The sequence below is a fragment of the Cervus elaphus genome, chromosome 9 (genome assembly GCF_910594005.1).
Source record: "Cervus elaphus chromosome 9, mCerEla1.1, whole genome shotgun sequence".
NCBI classification, from domain to species: Eukaryota; Metazoa; Chordata; class Mammalia; order Artiodactyla; family Cervidae; genus Cervus; species Cervus elaphus.
Window position 1 is genome coordinate 53,285,668 of NC_057823.1, and position 27,153 is coordinate 53,312,820.

At 39.9% G+C, this 27,153-nt stretch overlaps 2 protein-coding genes and 2 pseudogenes across 9 annotated transcripts in view; all 4 read left to right on the forward strand.

Moving 5' to 3' along the window:
• The window catches only part of LOC122700236 (protocadherin alpha-2-like), a 165,882-nt gene that overhangs the window by 80,370 nt on the left and 58,359 nt on the right, over positions 1–27,153 (forward strand).
• LOC122700233 (protocadherin alpha-C2) overlaps positions 1–27,153 on the forward strand; it is a 190,562-nt gene that overhangs the window by 73,789 nt on the left and 89,620 nt on the right. Inside the window, exon 1 of one of the 8 annotated variants that reach the window (XM_043912977.1) lies at positions 14–2,692. The exons of the other annotated variants lie outside the window; for them this stretch is intronic. Coding sequence (XP_043768912.1) covers positions 299–2,692 — 2,394 coding nt within the window. The 5' untranslated portion in view covers positions 14–298. Of the gene's footprint in view, positions 1–13; positions 2,693–27,153 lie in introns of those variants that run through there. 8 annotated transcript variants of the gene reach the window in all.
• The window catches only part of LOC122700248, a 127,260-nt pseudogene that overhangs the window by 41,747 nt on the left and 58,360 nt on the right, over positions 1–27,153 (forward strand).
• LOC122700250 overlaps positions 1–27,153 on the forward strand; it is a 119,065-nt pseudogene that overhangs the window by 33,559 nt on the left and 58,353 nt on the right.

Below are 27,153 nucleotides of genomic sequence, written 5' to 3' on the forward strand. Positions count from 1 at the left end.
CAGTGAAAAATGTCATGAAATGCAAGAAGAAAAAAAAAAAACACCCCTACGGCAACGGAAATTATGAACTGAGTCGTTATTACACTTACACATTCATGCGCATGGTGTCGCTCTTCACTGAAAACAATTCCGCGAAGAAAGCGCCGCCGCTCCTTCCTTCTTGGAGAGAATTGGGCAGATAGTGGAAAACCTCCGCGAATCCTCCCGCAATAGAAGGCTGTAAAATTACACCTTGAGGGGCATTTGAAGTAAGGTAGCCTATAGACTTAAGATATCTCTGAAGGCTTTTGAGTGTACCATGCTGTTTTCCTGGAGAGAAGGCCCAGGAGCTCGGCTTTTGCTGCTCTCGCTTCTGCTCCTCGCAGCCTGGGAGTCGGGGAGCGGCCAGGTCCACTACTCTGTTCCTGAGGAGGCAAAACACGGCACCTTCGTTGGCCGCATCGCCCAGGACCTGGGACTGGAGCTGGCGGAGCTGGTGCCGCGCCTGTTCCGGGTGGCGTCCAAAGGCCGCGGGGACCTTCTGGAGGTAAATCTGCAGAATGGCATTTTGTTTGTGAATTCTCGGATCGACCGGGAGGAGCTGTGCGGGCGGAGCGTGGAGTGCAGCATCCACCTGGAGGTGATCGTGGACCGGCCGCTGCAGGTGTTCCATGTGGAGGTGGAAGTTACAGATATTAACGACAACCCGCCTGTGTTCCCAGAAAGTGAAAAAAGAATAGTCATTGCTGAATCTAGACCTCCGGAAACTCGGTTCCCGCTAGATGGCGCATCTGATGCAGATATTGGAGTAAACTCGGCTTTGACGTACCGAGTCGATCCCAACGATTATTTCACTTTGGACACACAAAACAGTCGTGAACAAACGTCTTCGTTATCACTTGTGTTAAGGAAATCATTGGACAGAGAAGAAATTCAGGAACATAGTTTATTATTGACAGCTAGTGATGGAGGTAAACCCGAGTTGACCAGCACAGTTCAGTTGCTGATTACAATCCTGGATGTGAATGACAACGCACCAGAATTTGACCAATTAATTTATAAAGTGAGAATGTTAGAAAACTCATTTAATGGCTCATTAGTGATCAAACTAAATGCCACAGACCCTGATGATGGTACAAATGCAGACATAACCTACTCATTTAGAAGGCCTGTATCACCTGCAATATTATATGCGTTTTACATAAATCCCGACAGTGGAGAAATTAGGACAAAAGGTAAACTGGATTTCGAAGAAAATAAATTGTATGAAATATCCGTGGAAGCGATTGACAAGGGGAATATTCCAATGGCGGGTCATTGTACCATTTTGGTGGAAATAGTAGATATAAATGACAATGCTCCAGAAGTTACCATCACTTCTTTGGCTCTTCCGGTGAGAGAGGACGCTCAGGTGGGCACTGTCATCGCCTTGATCAGCGTGTCCGACCGTGACTCCGGCGCCAACGGGCAGGTGACCTGCTCCCTGATGCCCCCAAACCCGTTCAAGTTGGTGTCCACCTTCAAGAATTACTATTCCCTAGTGTTGGACAACACCTTGAACCGCGAGAGCGTGGCGAATTATGAGGTGGTGGTGACTGCGAGGGACGGTGGCTTGCCTTCTCTCTCGGCCACCACCAGCGTGTCCGTGGAGGTGGCCGACGTGAACGACAACGCGCCCGCGTTCCCGCAGCCCGAGTACACAGTGTTCGTCAAGGAGAACAACCCGCCCGGCTGCCACATCTTCACCGTGTCGGCGCGGGACGCGGACGCGCAGGAGAACGCGCTGGTGTCCTACTCGCTGGTGGAGCGGCGGGTGGGCGAGCGCGCGCTGTCGAGCTACGTGTCGGTGCACGCGGAGAGCGGCAAGGTGTACGCGCTGCAGCCGCTGGACCACGAGGAGCTGGAGCTGCTGCAGTTCCAGGTGAGCGCGCGCGACGCGGGCGTGCCGCCCCTGGGCAGCAACGTGACGCTGCAGGTGTTCGTGCTGGACGAGAACGACAACGCGCCTGCGCTGCTGCCGCCCGGGCCAGGCGGAGGACCCAGCGCGGTGAGCCAGGTGGTGTCGAGGTCGGTGGACGCGGGCCACGTGGTGGCGAAGGTGCGCGCGGTGGACGCGGACTCGGGCTACAACGCGTGGCTGTCGTACGAGCTGCAGCCGGCGGCGGGTGGCGCGCGCAGCCCGTTCCGCGTGGGGCTGTACAGCGGCGAGATCAGCACGACGCGCGCCCTGGACGAGGCGGACGCGCCGCGCCAGCGCCTGCTGGTGCTGGTGAAGGACCACGGCGAGCCGGCGCTGACGGCCACGGCCACCGTGCTGCTGTCGCTGGAGGACAGCGGCCAGGCGCCCAAGGCCTCTTCGCGGGCGTTGTCTGGTGCAGCTGGCGCAGAGACGGCGTTAGTGGATGTGAACGTGTACCTGATCGTCGCCATCTGCGCGGTGTCCAGCCTGTTGGTGCTCACGCTGCTGCTGTACACGGCGCTGCGGTGCTCGGCGCCGCCCAGCGAGGGCGCGTGCGGGCCGGTGAAGCCCAGGCTGGTGTGCTCCAGCGCGGTGGGGAGCTGGTCTTACTCGCAGGAGAGGCGGCAGAGGGTGTGCTCTGGGGAGGGGCCGCCCAAGACGGACCTCATGGCCTTCAGCCCCAGCCTTCCTCCTTGTCTGAGTGCTGCGGAGGGACCAGGTGAAATAGAAGCAGAATTAGAGCAGTTGAAAAAGGTGAGGTCATATTTTAAATTTTCTTTCTGTTTTAGCCATCCTCACAGTTTTCTGTTTAAGATTCTTCAGTTTTTAGGTCATTCTTTAATTTGGTCATTATGGTGTTTAATGAGTGTTACTGACATCATGAGTTCCATTGATCTTCAAATTAAATATTAGTAAAAAACCATAGTATTGGTCATAATGCTAATTATTTGCTTTTGTTGAATTCTTGATAGTTTTAAAATATTTATTGCCTACATAAGCATTTTTCAAGAAACTCCACATTGTGAGTGCTTAAGCATCTAGAAAACCGTAATTAAACATTTTAAAATCTGTGTCTTTAAAATTTATGGATATACCCACATACAGATTTTGTTTTGAATGGGGCCAATAAAGTTTTTTTTTTTAAGGTGCATTTTTCTTACTTCTTAAAGAATCTTTTGTTTGCTTCTTCCTTATTTTCCTCTGGCACATCACCATTCCCCTGTCTGTATACAATCTGAAAAACCTTATGATTTTCCTTTAATATTTTTATTTGCAGTTACATAATTATTCACATACATGCATACACGTGGTGGGTTTTTGTTATTGTTTCTTTTGGAAATTTTGTTAGCATAGATATTGCATTTTACATTTCACAGTCACCATTACTTTGTGGAAATCCCTGATTCATTTAATAGCTGTATAGTACTCTATAGTGTGGATGTACCATTTCTATGATATCATTTATATCATTTATCAGTTATTCACCAGCTGATGAGTACTTTGTGGGTTTTTTGCCCTCATAAACCATGCTGTGGAGAAGGCAATGGCAACCCACTCCAGTACTCTTGCCTGGACAGAGGAGCTTGGTAGGCTGCAGTCGCTAAGAGTCGGACAAGACTGAGCGACTTCACTTTCACTTTTCACTTTCATGCATTGGAGAAGGAAATGGCAGCCCACTCCAGTGTTCTTGCCTGGAGAATCCCAGGGACGGGGGAGCCTGGTGGGCTGCTGTCTATGGGGTTGCACAGAGTGGGACACGACTGAAGCAACTTAGCAGCAGCAGCAAACCAAGCTGTTATATCATTTTACATATTCCTAAAATATTTGTGCCTTTGTATAAAATTCATTTTCAGGTATTGATGAACCTAAGGGTATGAATAATTTCAATTTATTTATTTATTTTTTTTCTGTTTCCTTGACTTTATTTTTTTTTTTTAATTAGTTGGAGGCTAATTACTTCACAACATTTCAGTGGGTTTTGTCATACATTGATATGAATCAGCCATAGAGTTACACGTATTCCCCATCCCGATCCCCCCTCCCACCTCCCTCTCCACCCGATTCCTCTGGGTCTTCCCAGTGCACCAGGCCCAAGCACTTGTCTCATGCATCCCACCTGGGCTGGTGATCTGTTTCACCATAGATAGTATACATGCTGTTCTTTTGAAATATCCCACCCTCACCTTCTCCCACAGAGTTCAAAAGTCTGTTCTGTATTTCTGCGTCTCTTTTTCTGTTTTGCATATAGGGTTATCATTAGAATAATTTCAATTTAAATATATGTTTCTAGATTACTTTCCCAAAATTTTGAATTTCTTTTTATCTCCACCAACAAGTTTGAGCACTCTCCCTAAAAGCAATAGCGGTCTTACATTCTCCCAATGTGATATGTATAAAATGGTATCTTTGTTACTTTAATTTTAATTCCTGTATAGCTTTGAGCATGTCATCAGCATTTGGTTTTCGTTGATTTGTCAGTTAAATTTTTTGGTTGTTTTTCAATTTGGGAGAGTTCTCTGTCAATAATTAACTTTTATCTCCCATTTTTATCACAGATATTTTTCCTCCTATATATTGATTTGTTTAGGGTATATTTTGCCATATGAAAGTATTTTTAAAATTTCTCTGTTTCCTGTTATGGATTTTAAAGACTCTTAGGTTTACTTAGGGATATCTTCCCAAGTTTTATACTGAACATTCATTAATTAAATTCATTTAAAAACATTTAAATTTAATTTAATTAAAAATTGAAGTATAATTGATATTAGTTTCAGGTGTAGAATGTAATGATTCAGTATTTGTGTATATTGTGAAATGATCACCACAGTAAATCTAGTTAACATTCATCACTGTACATAGTTAAACAAAATTTTTTTCGATGAGAACCTTTAAGATCCTTTCTTTAGCATCTTTCAAATATGTGATACAGCATTATTAACTATAGTCACCATACTGTGCATTATATCACTAGGACGTATTTATTTTATAACTGTCAGTTTGTCCATTTTGATCACCTTCACCCATTGCACCCACCCCTTGCATCTGGCAACCACTGATTTGTTCTCTGTATCTATAAGTTTGTTAGATTCCACATAAGTGAGATCATTTTTCTTAATGTAGGCATTTATCATAATAAACCTCCCTCTTAGCATTGCTTTTGCTGTATTTCATAAGTTTTTTAAAAATATGAGTTTATTTATTGATTGATTGATTTTTGGCTGTGTTGGGTCTTTGTTGCTGCGTGAGTGAGTGGGTGATACTGTCTAGTCACAGCATGTTGGCTTCTGATTGTGATGGCTTCTTCTCTTGTGGAGCATGGGCTCTAGGCATGGCGGCTTCAGTAGCTTCAGTAGTCTTGGTGCAGGGGCTTTAGTTGCTCTGCAGCATGTGGGATCTTTCCAGATTGAGGATTGAACCCTAATCTCCTATATTGGCACATTGATTCTTTACTACTGAGCTACCAGGGAAGCCCACCTCATAAGTTTTGATATGTTGTGTTTTCATGCTCACTTGTTTCAAGATATTTTTGAATTTTCCCTTGATTTCATCTTTGATCCATTGGTTTCCAGGAATGTGTTGTTTAATTTCCACATATTTAACCATTGTGGTTGGAGAAGATACTTCATATAATTTCAGTCTTTTAAAATTTGCTTACCCTTGATTTGGATCTAATACCTGATCTATCCTGGAGAATGTGTCATGTGTGCTTGAGAAGAATGTATATTCTGCTGCCCTTGGATGGAATGTTCTACATGTATATCTGTTAGGTACATTGGATGTATAGTTCAAGTTCAATGGTTTCTTATTGATTTCTTTCTGGATAATCTATCCATTGATGAAAGTGGATATTGTAATGTTGTCTATTGTTCCCTTCACTCCTTCAGATCTGCTAGTATTTGTTTTTATATTTATGTGCTCTGATGTTAGGTAGATATGTATTTATGATTGATTTATCTTCTCGATGACATGACCATTTTATCAGTTTTAGTGACCTTTTTTGTCTTTTGTTACAGTTTTCTACTTAAAGTTGATTTTGTCTGATATAAGGATAGTTAACTCTGCCCTCTCTTTTGGTTTCCATTTTCATGGAATGTCTTTTTCCATATCTTCATTTTGAGCCTGTGTATTAGCTGAAGTGAATGTTTGAAGGCAGCTTGTATTTGTGTCTTTTTTTTTTTTTTTTTTAACATTTTTGGCCATTCTGTGTCCTTTGATTGGATAATTTAATCCACTTACATTTAAAGCAATTATTGATAAGTAAAAACTTACTATTGCCATCTTGTTCATTGTTTTCTGGTTTTCTGGTTGTTTCATTCTTCCTTTGTTCTTTTCTTCCTCTCTTGATATCTTCTTTTGTGAACTGATGATTTTCCATTGGGGTATACTTTGATTCCCTTTTCTTTATCTTGTGTGTATGTGTCTACTGTAGTTTTTTGTTTGTTTTGTAGTTACCCTGTGGCTTACTTGAAATATCTTACAGATAAAACAGTTTATTTTAAGCTGATAACTTTGATCATATAAAAAAAAACTCTACTCTTTTTCCTCTCCCCTTACTTTATGTTTTTGTTGCCATAATTGACATCTTTTTTATATCCTGTACCATAAACAAATTATTGTAGCTATATTTATTTTTAACACCTTTGTTTTATAACCCTTATACTAGAATTAAATGGTTATCACACATCATATTACAATATTAGATTATTCTGACTACATACTTACCTTTACCAGTGTATCGTGTATTTTCATATGGTTTCATGTTATTAGTTAGCTGCCTTTCATTTCAGCTTGAAGAACTCCTTTCAGCATTTCTTATAAGGCACATCCAATAGTAGATGATGAACTCCCTCAGCTTTCGTTTGTTTGGAAAAGTCTTTATCTCATCTTCATTTCTGAAGGTCAGCTTTGTAGGGTAAAGTTTTCATGGTTGACATTTTTTCTTTTGGCTCTTTGAATGTATCCTCCCATCCTTTCCTGGCATACAATGCTTCTGCTGCAATATCTGCTGATAGCCTTATAAGAGTTGTCTTGTATAAGATAAATTTTTTTTCCCTGTTGCTTTAAAAATTCTCATTTCTTCTTTGATTTTATACAGTTTTATTATAATTTGTCTTGAAGAAGATTGTCTTGCATTGAAAATTTGAGGTAACCTATTGGCTTCATGAACTTGGATGTCCAAACCCCTCTCCAGGTTTGGGAAATTCTCACCATTCTTTCTTAATTTTTTTTTAAAAAGTATTTATTTATTTATCTTTGGCTGTGCTAGGTCTTAGTTGCTGTGTGGGCTTTTCTCTAGTTGTGACAAGTGGAGGCTACTCTCTAGTTGCAGTATGTGGGCTTCTCATTGCAGTGGCTTCTCTAGTTGTGGAGCTCAGGCTCCAGGTGCATGGGCTTCAGTAGTTGCAGCACATGGGATGAATAATTACGGCTTGTGGGCTCTAGAGTGTGGGCTTGATAGTTGTGGCACACAGGCTTAGTTGCTCTGAGGCATGTGGAATCTTCCCAGACCAGGGATCAAACCTGTGTCACCTACATTGGCAGGAGGATTCTTATCCACTGCAACACCAGGAAAGAACCTGTTATTTCTTTATATATGCTTTGTGCCCTTTCCTCTTTCTCTTTTCTGAGACTCCAATGATTATTTCTTTTAATGGTGTCCCTTAAGTCCCATCATCCTTCTTCATTCTTTTTCACTATTTTTTTCTTTTTACATCTCTTTATCAGATATTTTAAAATGATCTGTCTTGCTCCTTCTACTGTCTTTCTGTAGCATTTCAGCTTTTCTGGTTCTACAGCAGCAAGCTATGCATGTTTGTTCTCAGTGACCATTAGGCATCTAAACTATGGTGGTTCCCTGACAGTTTCAAGTCAAGTGAGACAGATACTAGTTCCTTGAGCAACCCTCCAAAATCCAGAAGGGCTGGATTCATGCACGTTCTCCCTCCTTCCTAAAGGAGCTAGCTGCCTTTTTGCTAGCAGCTAAGTTGCTTATTCTTCATGGCTTCCAGGCATCCAAACTATGCCAGTTCTATCAGTCCTCTGAGTAGGGCAATATATAGAAACTAGTCCCTCATGAAGTTCTCCAAGAAGCTGAAGCATTGGACACATGCTCTACTCTTCTCTTTCCCCTTGAGGGTGGGAGAGTGAACCAGGGTGTTTTTTCCTGGTGCTGAGCTATGCCAACTTCTGGGAGGGGCTGCTGTGAGTAAAGTAAAATTACTCTTATTTGTTCCAATACAGCTGTTTAAGTTTTAAACTCATTTGGGTACTCCAACTTCTTAACTTAATTATGGAATTCTTGTAAGGGTATTTCATTACACATATCATTACTAATTAGTATTTTTGTGGGAGATTTAGGGCTGGGACTTTCTATTCTGACAGCAAGGAGCAAGTGTCTTTTAATTTCATGGCTGCAGTCACTATCCACAGTGATTTTGGAGCCCAAGAAAATAAAATGGGCTTCTCTGGTGGCTCAGACAGTAAAGAATCTGCCTGCAATGCAGGAGACCTGAGTTCGATCCCTGGGTAAGAAAGAGCCTTTGGAGAAGGGAATGGCTATCTCCTCCAATTTTTCCTCCCTGGAGAATTATGTGGACAGAGGAGCTTGGTGGGCTATAGTCCATGGGATTGTAAAGAGTCAGATATGACTAATAGCAACATTACAAGATATTAAATATGGTTCCCTGTGCTATACAGTAGGTACTTGTTGTTTATCTGTTTTATATATGGTAGTGTATATCTGTTAACTCCAAATTCCTAATTTATCCCTGCCTTTCCCCTTTGGTAACCGTAAGTTTATATTCTGTGTGAGAATGTTTTTGTTTTGTTAATAAGTTCATTTGTATCATTTTTCTAGATTCCACATATAAGTGATATCATATGATGTTTGTCTTTTTCTATCTGACTTACTTTACTAAGTATAACAATTTCTGGGTCCATTCATGTTGCTGCAAATGGCATAATTTTATTATTTTTCTTGGCTGAGTAAGTAACATTTCACTGTATATATTTACACCACCTTTTCTTTATCCATTAATCTGTTGATGAATACTTAAGTTGTTGATGAACACTCAAACTGCTGCACAATTGCACTCATCTCACACACTAGTAGAGTAATGCTCAAAATTCTCCAAGCCAGGCTTCAGCAGTACGTGAACTGTGAACCTCCAGATGTTCAAGCTGGATTTAAAAAAGACAGAGGAACCAGAGATCAAATTGTCAACATCAATTGGATCATTGAAAAAGCAAGAGAGTTCCAAAAAAACATCTACTATTGCTTTATTGACCATGCCAAAGCCTTTGACTGTGTGGATCACAACCAACTGTGGAAAATTCTCGAAGAGATGGGAATACCTGACCACCTGACCTGCCTTCTGAGAAATCTGTATGCAGGTCAAGAAGCAACAGTTAGAAGTGGACATGGAACAACAGACTGGTTCCAAATTGGAAAAGGAGTACGTCAAGGCTGTATACTGTCACCCTGATTTTTTAACTTATATGCAGAGTGGTGGTAGTGGTGGTGGGTGGTTTAGTCGCTAAGTCATGTCCAACTCTTGTGACCCCATGGACTGTAGCCTGTCAGACTCCTCTGTCTGTGGGATTCTCCAGGCAGGAATACTGGAGTGGGTTGTCATTTCCTTCTCCAGGGGATCTTCTTGACCCAGGAATTGAACCTGGGTCTCCTGCATTGCAGGCAGATTCTTACTGACTGAGCTATGAGTCAGCATGCATTATATGGAACAGCATGCATTATGTGGAACAGCATGCATTATATGCACAGTATATCAAGAGAAATGCTGGGCTGGATGAAGCACAAGCTGGACTCAAGACTGCTGGAAGAAATATCAATAACCTCAGATATGCAGATGACACCACCCTTATGGCAGAGAGTGAAGAACTAAAGAGTCTCTTGATGAAAGTTAAAGAGGAGAGTGAAAAAGTTGGCTTAAAGTTCAGCATTCAGAAAACTAAGATCATGGCATTGGGTCCCATCACTTCTTGGCATATAGATGGGGAAACAGTGGAAACTGTGAGAGACTTTATTTTGGGGGGCTCCAAAATCACTGCAGATGGTGACTGCAGCCATGAAATTAAAGACACTTACTCCTTGGAAGGAAAGTTATGACCAACCTAGACAGCATATTAAAAAGCAGAGACATTACTTTGTCAACAGAGGTCCATCCATCTAGTCATGGCTATGGTTTTTTTAGTAGTCATGTATGGATGTGAGAGTTGGACTATAAAGAAGGCTGAGCGCCGAAGAATTGATGCTTTTGAACTGTCGTGTTGGAGAAGACTCTTGAGAGTTCCTTGGACTGCAAGGAGATCCAACCAGTCCATCTTAAAGGAAATCAGTCCTGAATATTCATTGGAAGGACTGATGCTGAAGCTGAAACTCCAATACTTTGGCCACCTGATGTGAAGAGCTGACTCATTTGAAAATATCCTGATGCTGGGAAAGATTGAGGGCAGGAGGAGAAGGGGACGACAGAAGATGAGATGATTGGATGGCATCATCGACTCAATGGACATGAGTTTGGGTAGGCTCCGGGAGTTGGTGTTGGACAGGGAGGCCTGGCATGCTGCAGCTCTTGGGGTCGCAAAGAGTTGGACACGACTGAGCGACTGAACTGAACTGAAGAAGACTCTTGAGAGTCCCTTGGACTGCAAGGAGATTCAACCAGTCAAGCCTAAAGGAAATCAACCCTGAATGTTCATTGGAAGGACTGATGCTGAAGCTGAAGCTCCGATACTTTGGCCACCTAATGTGAAGAGCTGACTCATTGGAAAAGACCCTGATGCTGGGAAAGATTGAAGGCGATAGGAGAAGGGGGCGGCAAAGGATGAGTTGGTTGGATGGCATCACTGACCCAATGGACATGAGTTTGAGCAAACTCCAGGAGATAGTGGAGGGCAGAGGAGCCTGATGTGCTGCAATCCAGGCGATTGCAAAAAGTTGGACACGACTTAGAGACTGAACAACAACAACAATAGTTGCTGTATAACACAACAACAATGACAAAGGTAACTCTGTGTTTAGATAAACCAAACCTCCATATTGTTTACCTTAATGGCTACACCAATATACGTATCCACTAACCTTGTAGGAAGGTTCCCTTTTATCCACACTCTCCCCAGCGTTTAGTATTTGTATACTTTTTGATGATGGTTATTCTGCCTGGTGTGAGGTGATGCTTCTTTGTAATTTTGATTTGCATTTCCCTAAAAATTAGCAATATTGAACATCTTTTTGTGTGACTTTGGCCATCTGTATGCCTTCTTTGGAGAAAGATCTATTTAGGTCTTCTGTCCATTTGTTAATTGAGTTGTTTGTCATTTTTTGATATTGAGCTGTATAAGCTGTTCTTATATTTTAGAAATTAAGCCCTTGTCAGTCACATTGTTTGCAAATATTTTATCCCTTTCCATAGCTTGTCTTTTTGCTTTGTTGATGGGTTCCTTTCCTTGCAATAGCTTGTAAGTTTGATTAGGTCTCATTTATTTATTTTTGTTTTTATTTCTTTTGCCTTGGAAGACTGATCTAAGAAAGTATTGCTATGATTTATGTTCAAGAGTGTTTTGCTTATGTTCTCTTCTAGAGGTTTTATGGTGGTGTGTCATATTTAAGTCATTAAACCATTTTGAATTTATTTTTGTGTATGGTGTGAGCAAGTGTTTTAACTTGATTGATTACATGTGACTGTCCAACTTTCCCAACACCACTTCCCAAAAAGGCTGTCTTTATTCTTGCCTCCTTTGTTAAAGATTTTTTGCCCATACATGTGTGGGCTTATTTCTGGGCTCTCTATTCTGTTCCATTAATCCGTATATTGTGCCAATACCATGCTATTTTGATTACTGTAGCTTTATAGTATTGTCTGAAGTCTAGAAGGGTTATGCTTCCAGTTTTGTTCTTTTTCCTGGGATTGCTTTAGCAATTCCAGATCTTTAGTGGTTCCATATAAATTTTAGTATTATTTGTTCTAGTTCTGTGAAAAACATCATGGGTAATTTAATAAGGAGAGTATTAAATCTGTAGATTGTTTGGACAATATTAATTTTTCCAATTGAAGAACATGGAATATCTTTCCATTTATTTGAATCATCTTCAGTTTTCTTTATCAATGTTTTATAGCTCCCATTGAGTGTGTAAGTCTTTCATCTCCTTTGTCAGGTTTATTTCTAGGTATTTTGTTTTTTTAAATTTGATTTTAAGCCAAGTTTTTAAAAATTTTCTCCTTCTGATATTTCATGGTTAGTGTAAAAAAATGCAGTGGATTTCTGTATGTTGATCTTGTATCCCATACCTTGCTGAATTTGTTTATCAGTTCTAATAGTTTTCATGTGGAGTCTTTAGGGTTTTCTTTATAGAGTATCATGTCATCTGCATATACTGACAATTTTACCTTCCAATTTGGATATTTTTCTCTTTTTCTTGTCTGATTGCTGTAGCTGGGACTTCCAATACTATGTTGAATAGAAGTGGTCAGAGTGGGCATTCTTGTTTTGCTCCAGATTTTAGCAGGAAGGCTTCCAAATTTTCACCTTTGAATATTATGTTGGCTGTGGTGTATTATATTTATTGATTTTCAGATGTTAAATCAACCTTGCATTCCTGGAATAACTCCTGCTTGGTGATAGTGAATAATTTCTTTACTGAGTATGGTTCTCTAGTATGTTGGTGAGAATGTATGTTTTTATATTCATGAGAGATATTGGTCTCTAGTTTTTTTGTGTGATGTCTTTGGTTTTGGTATCAGGGTAATACTGCCCTCAGAATGAAGTGTTTACTTCTCTTCTATTTTTGAAAGAGTTTGTAAAGAACAGGTATTAATTCTTATTTAAGTGTTTGGTAGAATTCATTCATAGTAATTTTTGGTCCTATTTGTTTTTGTTTTGTGTGTATTCCTATCATTATTTATTCAATGTCTTTACTTTTTATAGATCCATTCAGATTTTCTATTTCTTTTTGACTCAGGTTTTGTATTTGCATTTTATATAAATTTGTCTGTTTTATATAAGCTATTTATATATTGGCATACAATTGTTCATGGTATTCTCTTATAATCCTTTTTATTTCTGTGAGATCAATAATAATACCCCTTATTTCATTTCTGGTTTATAGTAATTTTAGTCTTCTGATTTTTTTTCTCTCAGTCAACCTAGCTAAAGTTTTGCCAGTTTTGTTGATATTTTCAAAGAACCAACTTTTGGCTTTATTGTTTTACCATTCTTAGTTTCATTTATTTCTGCTCTAATCCTAATTATTTTGCTTCTTCTGCTTGCTTTAGATTTGATTTGCTTTTCTTTTTGCAGTGTCTTAAAGTAGAAGATTAGGTTATTGATTTCTTCTTTTTAAATCTTTTTAAATGTCAACATTTATAGCTGTATGTTTCTCTATAACCATTGTTTTAGTTGCATCCCATAAGTTTTCATATGTTGTGTTTCCATTTTTGGTCATTTGAGAGTATTTTCTGATTTTCCTTGTTCTTTCTTCTTTGACCCATTGGTTATTTTAGCATATGTCATCTAATTTTCACGTATTTGTGAATTCCTCAAACTTCCTTTTGTTATGATTTCTTGTTTCATTTCATTGTGGTCAGAGAATATTCTTTGTGTGGCATTAATTTTTAAAAATCTGTTGGAGCTTGTGTTATGACTTAGTGTTGAGAAGGGCAGTCTCATGTGCACAGTCTTTCAACCTTCATTCAGCTACATAAGAATGGGTCTTGGCAAGTTCAATGCGGATGAATTTGAGAACATGGTGTCAGAAAAGCAACTCATTCCAGACGGCTGTGGGGTCAAATACATCCCTAATTGTGGTCCCCTGGACAAATGGCGGGCCCTGCACTCCATGAGCATCAGTGCTGTCCCCTCCTTAATCACACTCACCAATAAATGCTATTTCCTGTCGGGAAAAAAAAAAAGAATGGGTCTTGGAAAGGGAACCTATGTACACTGTTTGTGGAAACGTAAATTGGTGGCTACTATGGAAAACAGTATGATATATTCTCAAAAAACTAAAAATACAACTACCATGCAACCCAGCAATTTCAGTTCTGGATATATATTTGAAAAAAATGAAAACACAAATTCAAAAAGATACACATACCCCAATGTTCATAGCAGCATGTGTGTGTGCTCAGTTGCTCTGTCATGTCCGACTCTGTGATCCAATGAACTGTACCCTGCCAGGCTCCTCAGTTCATGGGATTCTCCAGGCAAGAATACTGGAGTAGGTAGCCACTCCCTTCTACAGGGAATTTTTCTGACCCAGGGATAGAACCTGGGTCTCCTGCATCATAGGCAGATTCTTTATTGTCTGAGTCACCAGGGAAGCCCTCGTGGCAGCGTGTTATTTACAATTGCCAATAGAAGCAACCTAAGTGTCCATCAACAGATAAATGGATAAAGAAGATGAAGCCATAAAAAAGAATGAAATTTTGCCATTTGTAACAACATGGATGGACCTCGAGTGTATTATACTAAGTGAAACAAATCAGATAGGGAAAGACAAATACTGTATGATATTACTTATTTATGGAATCTAAAAAATAAAACCAACTAATGAACGTAACAAAAAAGAAATATACCTATAGATAGAAAACAAACTAGTAGTTACCAGTCGGGAGAGGGAAATGGGGACGGATAAGAACAGGGGAGGGAATACAAACATAGTAGTTTGTAGAGGTATAAACTATTATATATAAAATTAAAAAAGCTACAAGGATATATTGCACATCACAAGGAATATAGCCAATGTTTTATAATAACGGTGAACCAGTATGGTGTACATATGTAACTTATTTTTAAAAAGAAGGTATTGTCAAATGTAGTCAATAAAGTTTGAGAAATATTTGTGCTGTAAAGTAATAAAATTGTTTTAAAGTAGAATTGTTATGGCTACACAGTTTGTACATTTTCAAAAATGAGTTGTTTATTTAAATAAGTGAACTTACAACAAAAAATTATACCTAAAAAATAGAATGTGTCTTGATAAGGAATGGAACATTACTTATCAAGAGATGAAGAGTCCATACAGCCTTTGCTAGGTGTATATACAACGTGGGGCTACATTTCCCTGTTTCAGGCTCAGCGGATGCTCTGATTGGAGCATGCACATCATGTGGCACCTTTCCAACTCCACTTAAAAAGTTCTTTTTATTGAAGTATAGTTGATTTATAATATTGTAACATTTTTCAGGTGTATAGCAAAGTGATTCAGATATACATGTATCTGCATGCATGTGTGAGATCCTAGGAATGGTAGCTTCCATAAGCCTCTTATCCTTATCCATCAGAGGGCAGACAGAATGAAAACCACAATCACAGAAAACTAATCAAACTGATCACATGGACCACAGCTTTGTCTAACTCAATGAAACTATTAGCCATGCCATGTAGGGCCACTCAAGACAGACGGGTCATGGTGGAAAGCTCTGACAAAATGTGGCCCACTAGAGAAGGGAATGGCAAACCACTCAGTATTCTTGCCTTGGGAACCCCATGAAGAGTATGAAAAGGCAAAAGGATATGACACTGAAAGATGAACCCACCAGGTTGGTAGGTGCCCAATATGCTACTGGGGAAGAGTGGAGAAATTACTCCAGAAAGAATGAAGAGACGGAGCAAAGCAAAAACAACACCCAGTTGTGGATGTGACTGGTGATGGAAGTAAAGTCTGATCCTGTAAAGTACAATATTGCATAGGAACTTGGAATGTTAGGTCATGAATCAAGGTAAATTGGAAGTGATCAAACAGGAGATAGCAAGAGTGAACGCTGACATTTTAGGAAAGGAGAAAAGGAAAGATATACCCATTTGAATGCAGAGTTCCAAAGAATAGCCAGGAGAGATAAGAAAGCCTTCCTCAGTGATCAATGCAAAAAATAGAAGAAAACAATAGAATGGGAAAGACTAGAGATCTCTTCAAGAAGATTAGAGTTACCAAGGGAACATTTCATGCAAAGATGGGCACAATAAAGGACAGAAATGGTATAGACCTAACAGAAGTAGAAGATATTAAGAAGAGGTGGCAAGAATACACAGAAGAACTATACCAAAAAAATCTCCATGACCCAGATAACCACAATGGTGTGATCACTCACCTAGAGCCAGACATCCTGGAATGTGAAGTCAAGTGGGCCTTAGGAAGTATCACTACGAACCAAGTTAGTGGAGGTGATGGAATTCCAGTTGAGCTATTTCAAATCCTAAATGATGATGCTGTGAAAGTGCTGCACTCAATATGCCAGCAAATTTGGAAAACTCAGCAGTGGCCACAGGACTGGAAAAGGTCAGTTTTCCTTCCAATCCCAAAGAAAGGCAATGCCAAAGAAAGCTCAAACTACTGCACAATTGCACTCATCTCACATGCTAGCAGAGTACTGCTTAAAATTCTCCAAGCCAGGCTTCAGCAATACGTGAATTGTGAACTTCCAAATGTTCAAGCTGGATTTAGAAAAGGCAGAGGAACCAGAGATCAAATTGCCAACATCCATTGGATCATTGAAAAAGGAAGAGAGTTCCAGAAAAACATCTACTTCTGCTTTATTGACTCTGACAAAGCCTTTGACTGTGTGGATCACAATAAACTGTGGAAAATTCTTCAAGAGATGGGAATACCAGACCACCTGACCTGCCTCTTGAGAAGCCTGTATGCAGGTCAAGAAGCAACAGTTAGAAGTGGACATGGAAAAACATGGTGATTGCAGCAATGAAATTAAAAGATGCTTACTCCTTGGAAGGAAAGTTATGACCAACCTAGACAGCATATTAAAAAGCAGAGACATTACTTTGTCAACAAAGGTCCACCTAGTCAAGGCTATGGTTTTTCTAGTAGTCATGTATGGATGTGATAGTTGGACTATAAAGAAAGCTGAGTGCCGAAGAATTGATGCTTTTGAACTGTGGTGTTGGAGAAGACTCTCGAGAGTCCCTTGGACTGCAAGGAGATCCAACCAGTCCATCCTAAAGGAGATCAGTCCTGTGTGTTCATTGGAAGGACTGATGTTGAAGCTGAAACTCCAATACTTTGGCCACCTGATGCGAAGAGCTGATTCATTTGAAAAGACCCTGATGTTGGGAAGGATTGAGGACAGGGGGAGAAGGGGAAGACAGAGGATGAGATGGTTGGATGGCATCACCAACTCAATGGACATGAGTTTGGCTAAACTCTGGGAGTTGGTGATGGACAGGGTGGCCTGGCATGCTGCAGTTCATGGGGTCCCAAAGAGTCAGACATGACTGAACGACTGAACTGAACTGAACTGAACTAAAATGGACTGGAATGGGCAAATTTAACTCAGATGACCATTATATCTACTACTGTGGGCAAGAATCCCTTGGAAGAAATGGAATAACCCTCATAGTCAACAAAAGAGTCAGAAATGTATTACTTGGGTGCAGTCTCAAAAATGACAGAATGATCCCTGTTCATTTCTGAGGCAAACCATTCAATATCACAGTAATCCAAGTCCATGCCCCAACCAGTAATGCTGAAGAAGCTGAAGTTGAAGGTTCTATAAAGACCTACAAGATGTTCTAGAACTAACACCCAAAAAAGATGTCCTCTTCATCTGAAATGAAGGGACTGAAATGCAAAAATAGGAAGTCAAGAGATACCTGAAGTAACAAGCAAGTTTGGCCTTGGTGTACAAAATGAAGCAGGGCAAAGGCTAACAGAGTTTTGCCAAGAGAATGCACTGGTCATGGCAAACACCCTCTTCCAACAACACAAGAGAAGGCTCTACACATGGACATCACCAGATGGTCAATACTGAAATCAGGTTGATTATATTCTTTGCAGCTGAAGATGGAGAAGCTCTATACAGTCAGCAAAAACAAGGCCAGGAGCTGACTGTGGCATAGATCATGAACTCCTTATTTAAGTAATTCAGACTTAAATTGGAGAAAGTAGGGAAAACCACTAGACCATTCAGGTATGACCTAAATCAAATCCCTTAGGATTATATAGTGGAAATGACAAATAGATTCCAGGGATTAGATGTGATAGACAGCGTGCCTGAAGAACTATGGATGGAGGTTCATGACATTGTACAGGAGGCAGTGATCAAGACCATCCTGAAGAAAAAGAAATGCAAAAAGGCAAAATGGTTGTTTGAGGAGGCCTTACAAATAGCTGTGAAAAGGAGAGAAGCAAAAAGCAAATGAGAAAAGGAAAGATATTCTCATTTGAATGCAGAGTTCCAAAGAATAGCCAGGAGAGATAAGAAAGCCTTCCTCAGTGATCAATGCAAAAAATAGAAGAAAACAATAGAATGGGAAAGACTAGAGATCTCTTCAGGAAAATTAGAGATACCAAGGGAACATTTCATGCAAAGATGGACACAATAAAGGACAGAAATGGTATAGACCTAACAGAAGTAGAAGATATTAAGAAGAGGTGGCAAGAATACACAGAAGAACTATACAAAAAAGATCTCCATGACCCAGATAACCACAATGGTGTGATCACTCACCTAGAGCCAGACATCCTGGAATGTGAAGTCAAGTGGGCCTTAGGAAGTATCACTACGAACCAAGTTAGTGGAGGTGATGGAATTCCAGTTGAGCTTTTTCAAATCCTGAAAGATGATGCTGTGAAAGTGCTGCACTCAATATGCCAGCAAATTTGGAAAACTCAGCAGTGGCCACAGGACTGGAAAAGGTCAGTTTTCCTTCCAATCCCAAAGAAAGGCAATGCCAAAGAAAGCTCAAACTACTGCACAATTGCACTCATCTCACATGCTAGCAAAGTACTGCTCAAAATTCTCCAAGCCAGGCTTCAACAGTTTGTGAACTGTGAACTTCCAAATGTTCAAGCTGGATTTAGAAAAGGCAGAGGAACCAGAGATCAAATTGCCAACATCCATTGGATCATCAAAAAAGGAAGAGAGTTCCAGAAAAACATCTACTTCTGCTTTATTGACTACACCAAAGCCTTAAACTGTGTGGATCACCACAAACTGTGGAAAATTCTTAAAGAAATGGGAACAGCTGACCACCTTACCTGCCTCCTGAGAAATCTGTATGCAGGTCAAGAAGCAACAGTTAGAAGTGGACATGGAAAAACAGACTAGTTCCAAATTGGGAAAGGAGTACGTCAGGGCTGTATATTATCACCCTGCTTATTTAACTTATATGCAGAGTATATAATTTGAAATGCTGGGCTGGATGAAGCACAAGCTGGAATCAAGATTGCAGGGAGAAATATCAATAACCTCAGATATGCAGATGACACTACACTTATGGCAGAAAGTGAAGAAGAACTAAAGAGCCTCTTGGTGAAAGTGAAAGAGGAGAGTGAAAAAGTTGGCTTAAAACTCAGCATTCAGAAAACTAAGATCATGGCATTGGGTCCCATTACTTCTTGGCAAATAGATGGGGAAACAGTGGAAACAGTGACAGACTTTGTTTTGGGGGGCTCCAAAATCGCTGCAGATGGTGATTGCAGCCATGAAAGTAAAAGACGCTTGCTCCTTGGAAGAAAAGCTATGACCATCTTAGCATATTAAAAAGTAGAGACGTTTCCTTGCCAATCAAGGTCTGTCTAGTTTAAGCTATGGTTTTTCCAGTAGTCATGTATAGATGTGAGTGTTGGACTTTAAAGAAAGCTGAGCGCTGAAGAATTGATGCTTTTGAACAGTGGTGTTGGAGAAGACTCTTGAGAGTCCCTTGGACTGCAAGGAGATCCAACCAGTCCATCTTAAAGGAAATCAGTCCTGAATATTCCTTGGAAGGACTGATGCTGAGGCTGAAACTCCAATACTTTGGCCACCTGATGTGAAGAGCTGACTCATTCAAAAAGACCCTGATGCTGGGAAAGATTGAATGCAGGAGGAAAAGGGGACAACAGAGTATTAGATGGTTGGATGGCATCACCGACTCAATAGACATGAGTTTGAGCAAGCTCTGTGAGTTAGTGATGAATAGGGGAAGCCTGGTGGCTGCAGTCCATGGGGTCGCAGAGAGTCAGACTCGACTGAGCAACTGAACTGAACTGGAATGTAGCCTGCTAGGCTCCCCTGTCCATGGAGATTCTCTAGGCAAGAATACTGGAGTCAGTTGCCATGCCCTCCTCCAGAGGATCTTCCTGACGCAGAGATCGAAACCTCATGGCTTTTGTCTTTTTCATTGACAGGTGTGTTCTTTACCACTAGCACCATCTGGGAAGCCCACGTGTGTGTGTGTATGTGTGTGTGTGTGTGTATATATGTATATAATTTTTCAGATTAGTTTTCATTACAGAAAATTGTTTCCTATGTAAAAATTGTTACAGTAAATCCTTGTTGTTTATCTATTTTATTTTATTTATTACTTTTTTTTCCCACACTGTGCAGCTTGTGGAATCGTAGTTCCCCAACCAGGGATCAAACTCAGGTCCTCGGCAGTGAAAGCGCAGAGTCCCAACCATAGGACTACCAGGAAATTCCCTATTTTATATATAGTAGGGCTGCCCTGATGGCTCAGAGAGTAAAGAATCCCCCTGCAATGTAGGAGACCTGAGTTCAATCCCTGGGTTGGGAAGATCCCCTGGAGAAGAGAATTGCAATCCATTTCAGTATCCCTGCCCGGAGAATTCCATGGACAGAGGAGCCTGGCGGGCTATAGTCCATGGGGTTGCGAAGAGTCAGACACGACTGAATAACTTCCATTCACTCACTCACAGTATGAATCTGTTAACAACAAACAACGATATGTTATTCCATACTCCTAATTTATCCCTCCCCCTTCCCTTTCCTCTTTGGTATCCTTGAATTTGTTATCTTTGTGAGTCTATTTCTGTTTTGTAAATATACTCATTTGTATTTTTAGATTCCACTTTTAAGTGATATCAGGTAATATCTGCCTTTCTCTGACTTACTTCACTCAGTGTGATATTCTCTAGATCCATCCATGTTGCTGCAAATGGCAACAGTTCATTCTTTTCATGGCTAAGTAGTATTCCATATTGTGTGTGTATATCACACACACCACATCTTCTTTACCTAGTAATCTGTTGATGGTCACTTAGGCTGCTTCCATGTGTTGGCTATTGTAAATAGTGCTGCTTTGAACATCGGGGTGTGTTGTATCTGTTTTGTTTTTCTGGTGGTACTGGGTCTTCATTGCTGTGGGTGGGCTTTCTCTAGTTGCGGTGAGTGGGGGCTCCTCTTCATCGTGGTGGCTGGGCTTCTCATTGTGGTGGCTCCTCTTGTTGCAGAACATAGGCTCTAGGCACGCGGGCTTCATTACTTGCAGCATGAGGGCTGAGTAGTTGCAGTGTGCAGGCTCCAGGGCACTGCAGGCTTCAGTAGTTACAGCTCACAGGCTCAGTAGTTACAGCTCACAGGCTCGGTAGTTACAGCTCACAGGCTCGGTAGTTACAGCTCACAGGCTCAGTAGTTGCCACTCATGGGCTTTAGAGTCAAGGCGCAGTAGTTGTGGTGCAGGGGCATGTGGAATTTTCCCAGACCAGGAATCAAACCCTTGTCCCCTGCATTGACACTGTGCCACCAGGGAAGTCCTGTGGTATCTGTTTTTAATGGGGAAGGGAAAAAGTCTTTCTATCATGGCACAAGAGGGGTGCATATAGGCAAACTGCTCTGCAATTGCCTCTTGTCTGCTATTTTACTTTTGGTTTCTTTATGTCTTAATTCTCCTTGTTTTTATATTCCTCCTTTACCAATATTTTTACTAAGTGAGTATTTTCAAATGTAGCATTTTAATTCCTTCAAAGGGTTTTAAACTGTATTTTTGAGTTATTTTCTCAGTGGTTTCTCTAGAGTTTATTATATACATTATAATACCAATATCTCCTTCAGATTTATATTAACTTAATTCTATTAAGGTATAAAGATATTACTCCTATATAACTCTTTTTCTTTCTTCCTTTTTGTTCTATTATTATATGTATTACATCTTGTAGTGGGTTGAATTGTGGCCTCCAAAAAGGTATGTCCACTTCCTAACCCTGGGAACCTGTGAATGTGACCTATTTGGAGAAAAAAAGGACTTTGAAGATGTAATTAAGTTAAGGCTCTTGAGATGAGGAGTTTATCCTGAATTTCCCAGGTGGGCACTAATTCCAACGAGAAGTGTTTTTTATAAGAGAGAGAATAAGGGAGGACAGAGACACAGAGGGAAGGTCATGTGAAGATAGAAGCAGAGTGGAGTCATGAACACAGCCATCAAAAGCTGTATGCGGCAAGAAATGAAATCTCTGCTAGAGCTTCCAGAAGGGGTGCAGCCTCTCCAATACCTTAAGTTTGAATTTCTCCCCTCCAGAACTATGAGAAAAACTGTTTTAAGCCACACAGTGTGTGGTGACGTTTTTGCAGCAGCTACAGGAAAGCAGTATACATCTCTATATATTACAAACCCAACAGTACATTGTTACAGTTATTACATTATATAATTTATTGTCTCTTAAAGATGTTGAGGGCAAAAGGAAAGCAATTATATATTTATAGTGTTTCTCATTTCCCATTTTTGGTTCTGTTAATTTATTGCCCTGCATTGGAATTTCCTTATCCAATACAGCTGTTCTTCCATCCACTTCCTTTGTACTATAATTGGCAATTTTGTTTCATTTCTATATATTATAAGCCCAGAAATATGTTTATACATATTGTTACATGCAATTGGTTTTTTAAAAGAAGAAAGGAGAAGCTTCTGGGCCTACCTCAGAAGGAGTACTCTTCCTCTCTCCCTGCCAGAGCCAAGGAGATCTTTCTTGGATGTTCACTTTGAGAACCTAGTGGGATTCCTGAAAGTAAAGCCCATAAAAGTAGGCATGCTCCCCCTTCACCCCAACTGTGACCTCCATGAGTTTCTCACTCTTAAGATAGTCCACAACTCAGCCTCCAGCAATTTGTCAAAATTTCCATTTAGGTGTTCCTAACAGGCTGTGCCTCTAGAGGCTTCTGTTCCATGGAAACAGATCTTGGCTGACTCTCTGCATTTGCTTATTTATCCAGATTTTGGTGACTTCCCTGGTGGCTCAGATAGTAAAGCATCTGCCTACAATGCGGGAGACCCAGGTTTGATCCCTGGGTTGGGAAGATCCTCTGGAGAAGGAAATGGCAACCCACTCCAGTACAATGGCCTGGAAAATCCCATGGACAGAGGAGCCTGGTAGGCTACAGTCCATGGGGTCACAAAGAGTTGGACATGACTGAGTGACTTCATTTTCACTTTTTTCTTTCCAGATTTTAGAGTAGAGGTTTTTCCTGTAAACTCAGTTCTCTGATGGGTTCAGGAAAAGTCATGTATCCAGCTTTTCTTGTTGTTATTACAAGAAAAAAAAGTGATAAATTCTAAGCTCTTTACGTATTGGAGGTGAAACTGGAAGTGTGTTCTTTCTACTTTCTTTTCTCAGCCTTCTCAAGTGTTTCTTCTTGTTCTTGACTATGTATTAATACCAAGCAGAACCTGTTCACTTTTTTACTATTTCCAATGTGGCCCTAATTTCTGTTATTATATTCTATTATTTCTGATTTATATTTCTCTTCCACTTATTTCATGAGTTGCATCAGCTCAGTTTTCATGGTCTTCTGTGGCATTTTCATTTTCTTTTTGAAATTCTGTATCCCTGAGTTCTTAATTCTCTGAGACTCTTTAAAACTATTTCATGAATCTTTTGACTAGAGACCTTTAGAGATCTGTGTGTTATTATCTGTTATTTTTCATATTTATTTTCTTATTCCTTCTTTTAATATTCATATAGATCCTGCATTGGCTCTTTTTTGATTAGTATTTATCTTTGAGAGGAGTTCCTTTAGGACCAGCTATCTGCAGGTAGAAATGTAGATGGATGGGCCTGTAGTGCTCTGGACTAAGGTGAGCATTTCCTGTTTACCATTTGTTAGAGGGGTTTGTTGGAGAAGGCAATGACACCCAACTCCAGTACTCTTGCCTAGAAAATCCCATGGACAGAGGAGCCTGGTGGGCTGCAGTCCATGGGGTCGCTAAGAGTCGGACACGACTGAGTGACTTCACTTTCACTTCTCACTTTCATGCATTGGAGAAGGAAATGGCAACCTGCTCCAGTGTTCTTGCCTGGAGAATCCCAGGGACGGGGGAGCCTGGTGGGCTGCTGTCTACGCGGTCACACAGAGTCGGACACGACTGATGTGACTTAGCAGCAGCAGCAGCAGCAGCGGAGGGGTTTGTGTATACCTTAGCTTTTACATATCTTCCAATAATGAGAACTGGCAGCTGCAGAGCAATTTGTCCTCCACAGTTTTCTCTTAATTTTACCACATACTTAGGTTCACTCTTGAAATAAGTGTGCATCTGCTCACTAGTGCATTCACTCCTGCTTTTTCTCCTATTTTGTGCTGACAAATAGGATTATGGAAAAGCCCTACCTGATTTAGCCTAGGCACCTGGATATTTTTGTTTCAAATAAGAGATCTTTTGTTTTATATCTCAGTGTGAAGTACTACTTTGGAAAACTCTAATCTACCAGCTCTTCCCAGGGTCTCCAGTGGCAAGTATATTCTCTCAGCATTTTCTGGCATCTTGGTCCAGTTTTCTTAGCACTTGGTAACTTCTCTTCATATATACTATGGTTGAAGTTCAAGCGCTTTAAGGAGTTTCATCAATTTATTATTTTATTTTTTGTTGGCTATTCTTCTGTTGTTTTTGGTAGGTTTTATGGAGAAGAAATCCATTTTCATTTATCCATAATTGATTAAAATCCCTCTTTTTGTCTAGTTATTGCAGTTATGTAGGAAAACTGTGTTTTTTAACTTAGTCATCTCATCAAGCTCTTTTAGTTCTATTTATTTTTCTTTAATTCTCTTGGACTTTATGAATAGAAAATTTTATTACCTATAAATTTATCATCTATTAGTAACAGTATATTTTACCCTCCTAATACACACACACATATGCACACACACTTCCTTATCTTGTGTTGTCTAGAATTTCCAAGTCAGTATTAAATGATAGGTATTACATGAAGTGTGCTGTTATGCTTATGATTTTTCATGGCAATAATTCTGATATTTTTATTGTTTAAAATAAAGATGGCCATTTGGGGGGGTGATAGATGTGAAATTTTTATCAAAATTAAAAAAATATATAAATAATTATGATCTGGAAATACTTTGTTTTGAAACTATAATATAATGTGAGATTTATGTAGATTCTTTTTTGGAGAATGTTGATAGTGCCTTTGTCAGATCTTTATTTTAGGTTAGGCACTCCTATAAAACTGATGTCAGATAGGGTGATTGGTAGTGGTTGCAAGCCTTCCTTTTCAGCCGCATGTGATGAAATTTTTTTCAGCAGCTCAGAGGAAGATCTGGTGTGACTGCTTACCAAATATGTAGGAATATGAAATTTGATATAGGTAAAATATGTGATTGAACCAGACTGGCTAGCTCTTAACACAATGTGACATTCAGCCAATTTGACTTTAAAAAATTAAGTGTAAAAGTCTAGGATTTTTTGATCTGTGGCTTAATAGCATCTAGAAAAAAAACCACATACGAATTTTAGCTTTAAATCCATCATAAAAAAAGTTATGTGATGTGGCTGTTAAAGAACCAGATGCAAGATTAGACCCTTCCTTGATATGGAGTATTTAGAATGAAAAAGCAAGCTCTCCTGTTCTTGGATATTATGACCAATCTGGAGCATGACTTTAAGTTCTGAGGACTATACTTTGAAGATGAAATAGAGTAAGACTTTATAAAGAGGTAATTCTAGAAAAATTAGCATAGTTATAAAAAGGAGTAAGAAAACACAGCATAGAGTTAATTAGAGTGAAGATTCATGAAAAAAATGTCTGAGATACTTTGTATAATATTATGTTATGGAGAAAAACTTTGTACAAACTTGAGAAAGAAGTTCTATAGTAATGTGCTATTGGTAAAGTGTTCAGGTTAAAAAAGAAACAACAATGACTGACATAGGCTGTTGTGTACTGAGAGTAGTTGAGCCACTTAATTTATGTGCCTGGAGCTTAGCTAGATATTTCAGAGACAAAATTGAGTGATACAGATCTCTACCCTCAAACAATTCACACTCTGTTAGGCTTGATTTGAAACCTTCATGAAGCAATATTATGGGATGAAAATTTGCTTAATGTGATTGTGATGTCCAATTTTTTAATTTACTTCCCATAAGTACAGAATATACTCCCAAAAGAATAACCTTAATTACTAAGAAAATCTTAAGTACAATAACATTTTGTTGACAAAATCTGGTGGATATTCAGATCATTCTCCTGTTTGGCTTCAGGATCTCTAACATGAACTTATGCATTATGGCTAGCAATCTCTTGAATTTACAGATTACAGCCAAGTTTGGTGGGAGAGCATTATAATAACAGTTTTTGCACTAGAACCCAAGCAGAAATCAGAACAGTGTTTTTGCACAGAGTCCTCTTAAAGTTGTACTTGCACCTAATTAAAAGCTTGAAAATACTTGAATTAGGAGACACTATAGAAAATGCCACGAACTGGCAAAATGAAATATTAGAAAGGAAGGGTTCTGCTATAGAGAAGTTATGTTAATTCATGATTTTAACCTTAACTAGTAATAGTATACACAAGAAAAAAAGTTTTTAGACTTTCTCATCTTCGGGATATCCAAATATTTAGATATCTAAATATTACTTTCCCACAAACTCTAGTTTATATCAGTAAATATTGAGTGTATGCTGTTGCTTCAGTCGTGTCCGATTCTTCGTGACCCCATGGACTGTAGCCCGTTAGGCTTCTCTGTCCAAGATTCTCCAGGCAAGATTACTGGAGTGGGTTGCTATGCCCTCCTCCAGGGGATCTTCCTGACCCCAGGGATTGAACCTGTGTCTCCTGCAGCTCCTGCATTGCAGGTGGATTCTTTACCACTGAGCCACCAACGAAACCCAAGGTCGGGGTGATATATATTATTTTTCATTTTATAGTCCTTGATAGCAGAGGAGTAACTTTTGACATGCCACATTTCAAAGATTACTTTATGATAGGCTTTGAAGCAGAATTATTTTAAAAACTGAAGTATAATAGAAGTATTTGTGCTTTGTTACAATTATCATATATATTAAAAAAAACAGGCAGCTTGTAAATAAAACAAGTAGGTAGTTCAGTGGTCAAAGAATCTGCCTGCCACTGCAGGGGAGTCAGTTTCGATTCCTGCGCTGGGAAGATATCCCTGGAGAAGGAAATGGTAATCCATTCAATATTCTTGCCTGGGAAATCCTATGGACAGAAGAGCCTGGT